This window comes from Apteryx mantelli, chromosome 13, assembly GCF_036417845.1.
Source record: "Apteryx mantelli isolate bAptMan1 chromosome 13, bAptMan1.hap1, whole genome shotgun sequence".
NCBI lineage: Eukaryota > Metazoa > Chordata > Aves > Apterygiformes > Apterygidae > Apteryx > Apteryx mantelli.
Genome location: NC_089990.1, coordinates 6,165,199 through 6,176,246, shown reverse-complemented (window position 1 = coordinate 6,176,246; position 11,048 = coordinate 6,165,199). Strand labels below are relative to the sequence as shown.

The following is an 11,048-nucleotide window of genomic DNA, read 5'->3' as shown; positions in this document are numbered from 1 at the left end:
GGAACGGGGAAACGGAAGGAGGCGGGGCGGGGCGAATCTGCGCGTGCGCAGCTCGCTCCTGCAGCCGTTAGAGCTGGGAGGGGTGCCGCTGAGACTGCGCCGGCGCAGTTAGCCCCAGGCGCGCGGCGACGCGCCGGCGCAGAGAGTCTCAAGGCGGGAAAGGAAGGGCAGCGGCGCTGAGGGCTGGCGCGTGCGCAGGCGCACGGCTCTCCGTCGCTGAGGGGCCGCCATGGGGCGGCGGGGGCGGCTGCCAGCCCGGCTCGGCTCGGCTCCTGGGGAGGAAGCGAGAAGAGGCACGGTTTCCCTGGCCGCCAACTGCGAGCCCACACCGGCCTCGGACTTGCAGTGCGAGGGGAAAAGAAACCAGGGCTCTAGCCACAGCTTATTGGTCACAGCCGCTATGGTAGCACTTTGGCCACCACAGAAGGGCCTGGCTGGGCTAAACGTTGTACTGAGGCAGCAGAGCAAGGCCTCAGCCCGAGGGCTTCTGGATAAAATGAGGCAGGAAAGGGTATAAGCCAGTATTTGGCTGGTATCTGTGTTTGGGAAAGGGGTGGGGGGGATGTTGGCTAGGTTAGAGCACTTTTAAGACAGAGGTAGGACTGAAATGAAAAATGAACTGAGCAGGACAACAGGTGGTAAGAGAGGCAAGTGTGGAAAAAAGCTGAGGTACAGAGGTGAAAAGAAACTGCTGGAGCCAATAGTGATCTAAACAAATCCCTGTGTAATGCTGTATATTAAAAACAGTCTCAAAAGAGAAAATTATCACTGCACTGCCTATTTCCACAATAGCTCTAATCATATGCTCTTCCCCTACCTTTTACTGATACTATATAGCAGGGATAGTGAAGTATCATCTTGATCCTAGTTCCCCAGTTGGGTTCCTGCCCACATGTATCTTGCTCAGAGGAGCCTTAGGAAAGGTGGCGTGAGGGAGACTTGTGTGGCCACATCTATCCCTTTGCTGTCAGCCCAGAGAACTCTCAAGACTCTTCTCTTGGTAGCCACGGCTGCAAAATCATTCAAAATGCTTACAGAAAATGGGCTGTCACTTTGAACTGATACGGGGTAAAAAAAATGTCAACAATAAGAGTGATCTGAGCTGTAGGCATATACTACTACAGCAGATACGCATTATATACATGTATGCGCATACTATACAACTGTTCTGTATTGAGAAAAACTATTGTAGACATTTTGTCAGCAAACGTGCTTTCTTTGCAGAGTAGTGGTGATTTTAAAATACTGATATTGTGCTCAATTAAGAGCATAGTTGCATCCGCACTAAGAATATCTTCCTTGCATAAGAATAAATCAAACTGATTAAGCACTTTTACTGTGGCTGAAACATTTAAAAATATTTATTTTGATTTTAAAAAAGCCTATTAAATGTAGTTGTTGCAAAAACTAAATAGAAAAGAAAAACGTGAGACAAGGAGATTGTATATCTTTCCCAAACACAGCAAGAAATAAAAATAATACTTCTTTTCATGAAGTGGTCATCATGTTGTATGTGTTCAGCCAACATGCGTTACACCATAGTGAGAGACTCATATACTGACACATTTAGATATTTAATCTACTGCCATTTTACTTCATTAGACATAGAAGATTAACACTCCTGTCACTACAGAAATTATTCTGCAAGCTTATTTTGTACTTTATTAATAAAAAGTTTTCACTGAGTTCCAGAAACTGTTTACACTGCATGTCTTTAGAACAGCCTTTTCCTCTCTTTGTTATTCTTTGATTTTTTACCTTGTTAGTGGATGTTCACTGAGCATCAGCTATTGGGAAAAAAAAAAAAGCCACAAAGACAATTGCTTTGTTTTTTGGCTGAAAACACATTCTTTTTGCGATCATGCTTCCCTCCCAAACCAATAATTTTTGTCCTTCTGGCATTATTTTTGTCCTTCTTTGGTATAAGGAGTTTTAAAAGGTAAAATTCTAAAAATACACAATAAAGATAACTGTGGTTATGGTTTTATTTGGCTCCTGTGTGAATATATGCTATGCAGCATGTTGCTGTATAGCCCAGGCACCTGCAGAGCTAAGCAGAAAAAGCCTTCTGTGGAGGACCCTACTGATTTCATGCTCCAGTAAAAGGCTGAGAACCAAAGGTGTGGAATGCATGATGGAGGGAGGGCAACATTTTGTATGTATTATAAGATACCGATGTTTAGTCTTACGTTATTTCTGATTTTCCAAGCACTAATGTATTTTCCTTTCTTTCTAAAGGAACTTAAAATTAACATAGCCAGTTGCTTTATTCTCTTACAGCAAAGCATTTAAGAGCACTCTAGGGATGCTGTACCTCACATGAATACTGAATTCTGACATACTTAGTTTTACTGAGAGGCTCAGCAAGGAAAACGAATTAATGAGTTTTGGAAACAGCATATCCAGCTGCCTTAATGCTTTATCATTGTAAATTTTTTATGGCCAGAGATTCCATGAGCAATGGTCACATGCAGCAGTATTACAGTTTTGTTTCTAATTACTAATGCTTGGTTTTAGCCAGCCAATTGATTGCAGTGGCCAAATGACAACACAAGGAGATTCTAACTTTACGTTAAAATATTTTACTGTGTTGGCAAGGAGCCCAGCAGGCATTAACAACTACAGGAGCTTACAGGACTTCTTAGTGCCTCGTGTTTGGCAAGCTCATCACCCACAAACTCAATTATTTACTTTCGTCCATTTCAAGAAAACAAGAAATGTCATAATCAAGAATCTAAAAAGACTGAAATTACAAAATAGAGCTTCTCAGTTGTTCACAGATATAGCATTAATCCAGTTGCTTTACGGCGCTCAGACTTATATAGAAACCATTCATCTTTCATCAAAGACGTGATCAGTTTTTTCGATTTTCTATAGCCCAGCTGTAGTGGAGTACATTTTACAGTGACTTCAGTGTGTGCAGCTAATTTTTTGGTTAAAATTATGGGAAATAAAACCTCATTTATTTCCCACAAAGCTGTGCCTGATTAAAACAAAAAACAAACACTGTATAAGCTCTGTAAGAATATAAAAGAGGGGCTATTTACAAAGAGTCATTTTAGAAGCAGGTTGAATCCTCAAAAAAAATCCCTTGAGCTCCTGCATTTCCTCTACATGTTTTAAGTACAGTCCAAACAATTGCAATAAGTCAAATCTTACCCCTTTCTGCAGTATAGTTTTATGTACAGGATGTAATTGACACTAAACAAGATGAGATCCATATCATCTCTTCAAGGCTGGCAGCTTCCAAGAGCACAGCCAAACAGCTCAACCAAAACCCCAGCTACTTGCTCAAACAACCCTCATATTCTTGGTATCTGGACAATGCTTTGAACCTTATTAACAAAGGCAATGTGTTTACAGGGTGAGATTTCAAGACAAACACTGCCAGCTTTGCTTTCAGGATATCCACAAAAAGCTGATCGCGAGAGTTCAGGAGAGAAATCAAGAAAAATGATGGTGAATGGAAGATGGTCTGATAAAAGAGCCTAGTGAAATACTTAGCCTTCTTGCAGATACCCCCACTTCTAGCTCAGCAGAAAAAAAAGTTCCTATGATTTTATTAAAGGACATTCAAATGTAATTTTAAAATGATAATAAGTAATATTGAACATACAACCTAGTTTGTATGCAAATATGGACATCAAAGGCCTGTGCCAAGGGAAAGTGGGTCCACTAAGCCTTAGGATCTACCACAAAACACCACAGGCAAGCAAGTCTATTGTTTTCTGTGCTTTAAATGTAAAACAGCAGCTCAATGTAAAGCTTAGAATAATTCTCTGCCAATATGCATTATATACTTAATTGCATTTGCTTGTTTTTGTACAAGATTGTTAAACTTACACTCTTTTATTCTCAAACAGATATAAAAGTTCCGGTCTTTAAACCTAAACTGAAACAAAACAAGCCCCCATAAATCTCCTCGAAAAGAACAAATGTTGCCAATAGTGACTGAAACCTTAATTATTTTACCACTGATTATTTTAGTATAAAGATACGTATAAGGTACTGCATTTGCAATCCTGAACTAGCTCCTTTCATCTTCAAGGATTACAAAATACAGATGTTGCTTACTCACTTAATTCACTTTAATTGAGTTAAAAGCACACTGCTGCAGACAATGTTCTGGTACAGCAGCATGTTAGTTCTAAGAGATATTACGGTGTGTACTAATGTGTGTATCTATAAGGACACCATTTTAGTGTTCACTCACCTTAATATATGTATTTGCTACATGACACATTAATACTGTTCTCCTGTTATTCTGGGACAAAACAACTGCAAGCATTCTGTTAGTACAGAAACAGGTGCTTTCCACTCACCTGTGTCTATTTTTGTCTTTCTGTAGGGACTAAGAAAAAAGACAATTTATATTTTGAGCTTTCACATGATTTGTGCTGTACCCATAATTAGAATCTCATGCTACAAATCACTGCCAAACATCTCTGCAAGATGTCACTTTATCTGCTTCTTTCTATCTTGTCCATATAGATGGCAAAGGCTTAAGAGCAGGAGCTGCTTCCTTCTATGCATTTATATAGTGCGTAGCATAGCAGTATTCTGACATTTTCTAGGGTCTCTAGCTGCTCTTGTTATACAGGTAGTTAAGAGTTAACATTTTCAGATGTATGGACAGAAGTTTACATATCAATTATGGCTGTAAAAAACAATTCACCTCATTTAAGGATGTCAGATTCATTTTTTAGATTTCTTACCTTCATTATGGTGTCTTCTGGAGCTAAGCATTATACCTACTACTAAGTTGGTCTTGCTCCCATAGAATTCACAAACTGATTTTTAAAAGGAGACAAACATTACCAACTAGTTATGTTATAATGAAAAAGACAGAATGCCAACAAGAAATAAGGGTCTTACATCATTTATGAGAGGTGAAATAAAAAAATCATTGTTCAGATTCTTCTTTTTGAAATGCAGAGAACTGCATTAAAATGAAGGCCCTCAGTACTAATATCAAGAGCACTGGATTTTGTAGAATTTTAATTCTAAAATTTAAAGAACAATTTTAAACAAAATAAATACAAAGAGGATTAATACAAGTCATACTTATTTTGATCTATGAGGTAGTTAAATCACACTGCACTCTTGTTTTAAATACACAACAGATGTTTGTGGTTACAATCACTAACTGGAACATAGAAGCTGTTGAGGCTAGGGGTGAGATAAATTTAAAGATTAGTGAAGGACAGCTACATTTTAGAACTATTTGGGTTCTAGTATTTCAACTAACACTTTCCATGTTATACTAGCACAGAAATGGCTAATGATACTGTCATTTAAATCACCACCTTTAGGTTTATGAATTAAACCCGTTAAGTTCACTGGATGATTCTTGGAACCATTGTCACAGCTATTGTTTCAAGCCATCTGTGGCTTAAGGAAAACATCTCCTCATTTTACATTCAATAAAGACCATCAGCACTTCCTTAAAAATAAATAAACAAATCTTAGACTGCAGACCTCAATTTTACACCTAGAAGAGTATTTCACTGCTATGAATTTAATACACCCTGGTGCTTTCGAAGTGCTAGAACCATCCAAAATATGTTCTTTACAGACAGGCCATAAAGATACTTTAGACCAGCAGCGCCCAAACTTTCTGAATCAATAAATACAGTTTGCCTATGTTAGGGATCACTATCAAACTGGTAACTGAAAACGCTGGCTTGTGAGTACCAGCAATGGCTTTGAAGACCATCCTCTAGGAACACCTGCATTAGGCCAGTAAAACACCAAAATATATGTAAAACCTAATTATCAGAATGACATTCAGAGTTAGGCATTCAAAAATTAGTGAACACAAAATTTTGGTCAAGCTTCCTCAAAATAGATGCTCTATCTGTAATATTCAAGACTTGAACTTTGCATATCCTCAGTGAATGTCTTTTACCACGAAGAATTTACATTCTTATCCTTCTAACTCCCAAAGAAAGTGCAATTGCATGATCATCTGTATCTTTATTAACTGTGTCTGTGGGGGGAAGTTTTTAGTTTTCAACCAGATCAGCAACCTGATCTGACTCACTTCAGAACAGTGCTAGTGCCAGAGTCAGGGAAAGACAGAAACATGTTGCTACGGAGGGGACTATCTCAGTGGCAGCACAGTCCTAGATGGATTTGAGCCAACTGTGGGAAAGGCATTTTTTAGGCCATTTTTTAAACTATGATAGGACTTTCAGTTTACAGTCCAGGTCAGTCTGTTGCTTGGAAACCCACCTGGCCATACCACGTAGCTTTCAGAGAGCCTCAAGCTCTCCCTTTGAGAAAGGTGAGATGCCTGATTATTCAGAAAGTATCAGTGATCAGCAAACTGGTATCTATCACACAACAATGGGATATGACTGACTTGTTGCCAGATCTTGTCACAGATGCTGCTGGCCTCCAGCTTGGCTGATATAAATCACCCTGCATAGCTCTCAATTACTTTACACTCCAGCAACAATGTCATTTGAATGATGCATACCAGCTAGACAGAAAAGCTCTAAACAAAACATACACACTGCCAGTGTGTTTTATTGCAACATCTATGGTTTTCTCAACCGAAATTGTGGACTTTCCAGCAAGTTACAACAGCACTACTGTGTAGTCTTTATGGTTTACTGTTAAATACATGGCCAACAGCACGGAAGTATCTAAATATTGTCCAAAATGCTTTCCCATTTTCAGTGATATTTAAGAAGAATCACCAAATACAATAATGTGTGTTGCCTTTGTATTCTTCTATCTACCTATCTATCTATCGTTTTAGAGAGGATAAAATTTAGTTATCACATGAACTACTGCCTGGCAGGAACCCAGCCCTCTGACAGAGGTACAGCAGAGGCCTGTAACAATAAGAGTATCTGTGTGTGGGCTAAAACTTCTCAGGATTTTACAGCTGGTATCAAACACTTCTTGCCAAACGTTTTTTAGCTCATCACTTCATATGAACACTACACTGTAGTTCTCAGCAACCTATTAAATTCAAGTTTAAAAAATGAAAAGCAATTCTCAATGCAAATAAACTGTGAAATATAATTGAAAAGCAATGTATCAATTACAATTTACATTTTATGATCTTTCTTCTAGCAGTAACTATCACACTAACAATATGACATTTGGGACACTGGGAATATTCAAACTTGATAGTCTAGCCTAAGGACTACAGTAAGCTTTAATAAGACTATAAAGTCATTATCTTGAGTACCATTTAACACTGTTTCACCTGACATGAATCAAAGATGGACACTATTCTAAAGACCCACAAATGAGATTCTCTGCTAGCATATACTGCTGTACTTCCATGGACTGAACCCGACTATGAATTCTCATAAATTCCCTGGAAGTATGAAGAACCTCTGTTTATTAGATTAAGTACAATGTTGGACATTTCACTTCAAAGAGTAAACCTTACTTCAAACACATTAAAAATATAACAAACTGGAATAGTGTCAAATATGTGTTTATCTCACCTTATTTATGTAGGCTAATTTGATGGCATCCTCTACACAACAAACAGCTGGAAATAAAGCCACTGAAGCGTTTAAACAACCAAGCAATCCCCCCCGCTCCCTCCTTCCCCAAATCAATCACTCCAAACAGGTTTTAAATGAAGTTAGGTTATAAACTTGTTTCAGGTTTCTCCTTCCACAACAGACATGATGGAAGAACGTATACACTGGAAAAATTCTGCGTGTGGTAACAAGGACCCCAAGGACTGAAATCAGCAAATGGCCAAGCTAGGGAGGAAAGTTAGATAGCTTTACTGCAGGGGGAGGGGAGAAGGAGGCGGTGTTTGTACCAGAGAAGTCAGGGACGAGGTTAGTTTTCATTTGTTTTAGCTTTAAGTCAAATGAGCTTCTAAATCATCGACACCGAGACATGAATACACGTCTGACTGCGTGTTTGGGAGGCAGAGGAAAAGGGAGAAGATTGGCAGCAAGGATGCTCCCAGCCAGGAACAAACACAGTTTTGCTTTACAAAAGAGATGAATACCCAGTTGTGCAGAGCTCAGCCCTCCGCACAGCAGCGTGCAGAAGACAAGCCTCAAACACAGGGCAGGACAAAGGCCAAAAGGAAAGCTGCTTCAGCCTCTGAACGGGACACTTCTGCTTAAAATCCCCGGCCATTCTGCAGTCTCCCCTCCTGCAACCACTTACCCAGCTCAGACTTGACTGTAGTACAGCTGTAATTAAAAAAAAAAAAAAGTTTGAATCTGTGCAGTTCATTTTACTTTCCTGAACCAGGTTTTGGTTCTCTCAATCTGACTTTTCCCAGTTATTTTGCAAGTTTGAAACCCCCCCCTTTCCTCCTCCACCTCCCTGTAAATACCATCTCTTTATAGGGTAGTTTGGTCCTACAGCTTCTTACAACTTGATTTTTTTTTTATGCTAGCCATTGTTTAATTACTACTTTGAAGTCAATTTAGCAGGAAAAAAACCCTAGTTTAAGGTGGCTTTTTGCATCCCCACCAAGCTATTCAGCAGGGCATTCATCCAGGATACAAAACTGGGTTGAAGCTTTAGGAGTTGAATGGATCACTCCAGTAGAGATTTAATTTCCATGAAATTCCTCCATGAAAATCCACTCCTTTTAGATCTGACAGACAAGCAAAGACTAGCCAATACCTTTGAACTGAGTAATTTTTAGATGTACCCCACCCCTTTTTGCCCCCCCACGTAAATATGAATTGCTGGGGCTCAGAGTGCCCTGGTGGATTTTAAAACAGTTGCTCATCTCTTCCCAAAGCACAAGAGGGGGAGGAAAAAAAAAAAAAGGCAAAGGCTATCTTCCCACTTTAAATACATGAAGTCCTTGACGACTAAACTTAGGTTACTTACAGAAATTAGCCCAAAAGCTATCTGTTTGCAAGTTCTTCCTGTTATAGATAATTAAATAGAGCAGTCTTCTCAAACAATAAAAAAATCATGCGGTATCAGAAGGCGCCTGTCTCACCACATGCCTTCAGGAAGGCAGCACGCAGAAAAATGCTGCCTCAGTCAGAAAACAAAACCAAAGGGGAAAAAAAAACACCCCAAAACCTTGCTTTTTAAATGAGGTATTAAAACCTGGTGATGTACAATCTACCAAATGTGGTATTGCATTTCACTGGGCGTATGCAGAAGCTAAGCTCTTACCCAAAACATGGATGAGCCTAATACTGGAGCCTAGGGCGCTTTTGTTATTGTCAGCTTTATTATAATACTTTATTAAAAGTATTTTTAATAATAAAATAAATAATTAAAGCTTTAATAAAAGTTGCTGTTTGAATGCTTAAATTAACTCAATGTTAAAATCGAATGCGTTTGATACAAGGTACTTTTTAGCCAACTTTTCTTTTTAAAGCATTTCCACAAAACCTATGGTTTATTATACGCAGTCAAGATTGACAGAAACTCCTCATCAAGCCAAACGAAGCCCGCCAGTCAGAGCCCCTCAGCCCCCTGATAAACGACGTGTTTCACAAAGACCGAACAGCATTTACCAAGCCATCTCCGCCGCCGAAGCCGACCTCGTGGAAAAGCCCAGCGACCGCCATCCGCCGCGGCCCCGGCGCCTCCCCGCCGGCGGCCCCCATTTCGGGCGGCCCCCTCCATTTTGCGGCGGCGGCGGCGGCGCAGCATCCCCTGCTGGGCGCCCGCGGGGCTGCCCCGGCCGTTGGCGCCAGCCCTAACGGCCGCCGCGGTAATGGCCGCTGGGCCTGACGGGCAGGGCCGCGTGTGAGGAGGTGTCGGCACCTCCGACAAATCAAATGGCAAACATGGTTGCTATTTTTTTTTTTTACTGCAACTAAGAAGGATTCTTTCTTTTTTTAATTTTTTTTAATTTTAGAAAATATCTACCCTGAAGTCATCAAATGTATTACTTGGTGGTTGGGCCAAAAATGTTTCCTAAGTATTTCTAAAGTTTTAATATTCCTAACATGCAAGATCTCTTCAGCATTTAGTTCCCTCTCAACGCTTTCTAATTCACTCTTTATTCTCCTGTTTCTGAGTCATAACACATATTCACCTTTTCTATGGAAGTCCTATTTCCAAGCTTATGTTGCTGTTTCAACTTCTTAAAGTCCTGTTGTAAATCTTTGTTCTTTAGATTTAAATTAAGAGTTTCTTTTCCTGCCTGGGGCAACTCTTCATTTAATCTTCTTAAGTTTGCTGATTTTTCACATAAGTCTTCTTTTAAACCTTGAAGCTCAAGGCCTTTTTTAAAGCTTGCCCTTTGACTCTGCTTTAACTGGATAGTTTTGCAGCGAACTTAGTTCTTGGAATTTAACAGTTCTTGTTCAGTGTTTTCAAAATCCACTTCTAATTTTTTTATATTTAGTTTGGAGTTCCACTAACTGTGCACTCAAGAAGGACAGATGAAGTTTCAGAGAAACTCATTCCAAATGGTGCTTGTGCATTTCTTGTTGCAAAGCTGCTAATTCCTTTGCATTCCAGGCACAATGACCCTCTGTTTCCTTTAAGCTTTCTTCAGTTCCAACATCTAAATTACCAGCCCCACAGCAGGCAGAATCCCCTTCTGTTTCCTCCTTTGAAATGTTTATCTTTGCACCTACCAACTTAGGTTCGTGTTCTTGAACAATGAGTTTGGGAAAACATTCTTTCCTTTTGAGCCTTTTTTCTTCTTGAAATTTTGTAATTGCCATATTGTAGATTTTTTTCCCACTCTCTTTGCTCTCTCTAAAGCCAATTTTTCAGACATCAGTGATTCAGATTGATTGGCCTGACTAAAAAAGTTCTGTGCACTGAAATTAGGAGAAAATAACTCCTTCTCTCAGTGTTTTCTCTCCATTCCTAAGGTTTGTTTCCTATCAAAGGAGGAAAAAAATCAATTGTTAAAACAATATACTTACACTTTGATGTGAATGCTAAATATTTTTGTTGTAAAAAGACTTAAAGCTTTTAATATGTTTCTTCAGGTTAGCAGTTCTCATGTAAGGCTGTAGTGGGAAATACACACCAAGGTGAGTTTATTCAGTATAAGTAAGGGTATTAGCAAAGTTACAGCTAAATACCCTACACAGGAGCTCAACTGTATTTTAGCTGAT

The 11,048-nt window shown here is 39.5% G+C and overlaps 1 protein-coding gene across 1 annotated transcript; it reads right to left on the bottom strand.

The window, feature by feature from the left end:
• Positions 1–9,973: 9,973 nt before the first annotated feature.
• Positions 9,974–10,792, bottom strand: CCDC160 (coiled-coil domain containing 160). Its single transcript, XM_067304413.1, is given in 3 exon segments — positions 9,974–10,303; positions 10,305–10,661; positions 10,664–10,792. Coding segments are annotated over 3 exon segments (816 nt in total).
• Between the last annotated feature and the right edge of the window lie 256 nt (positions 10,793–11,048).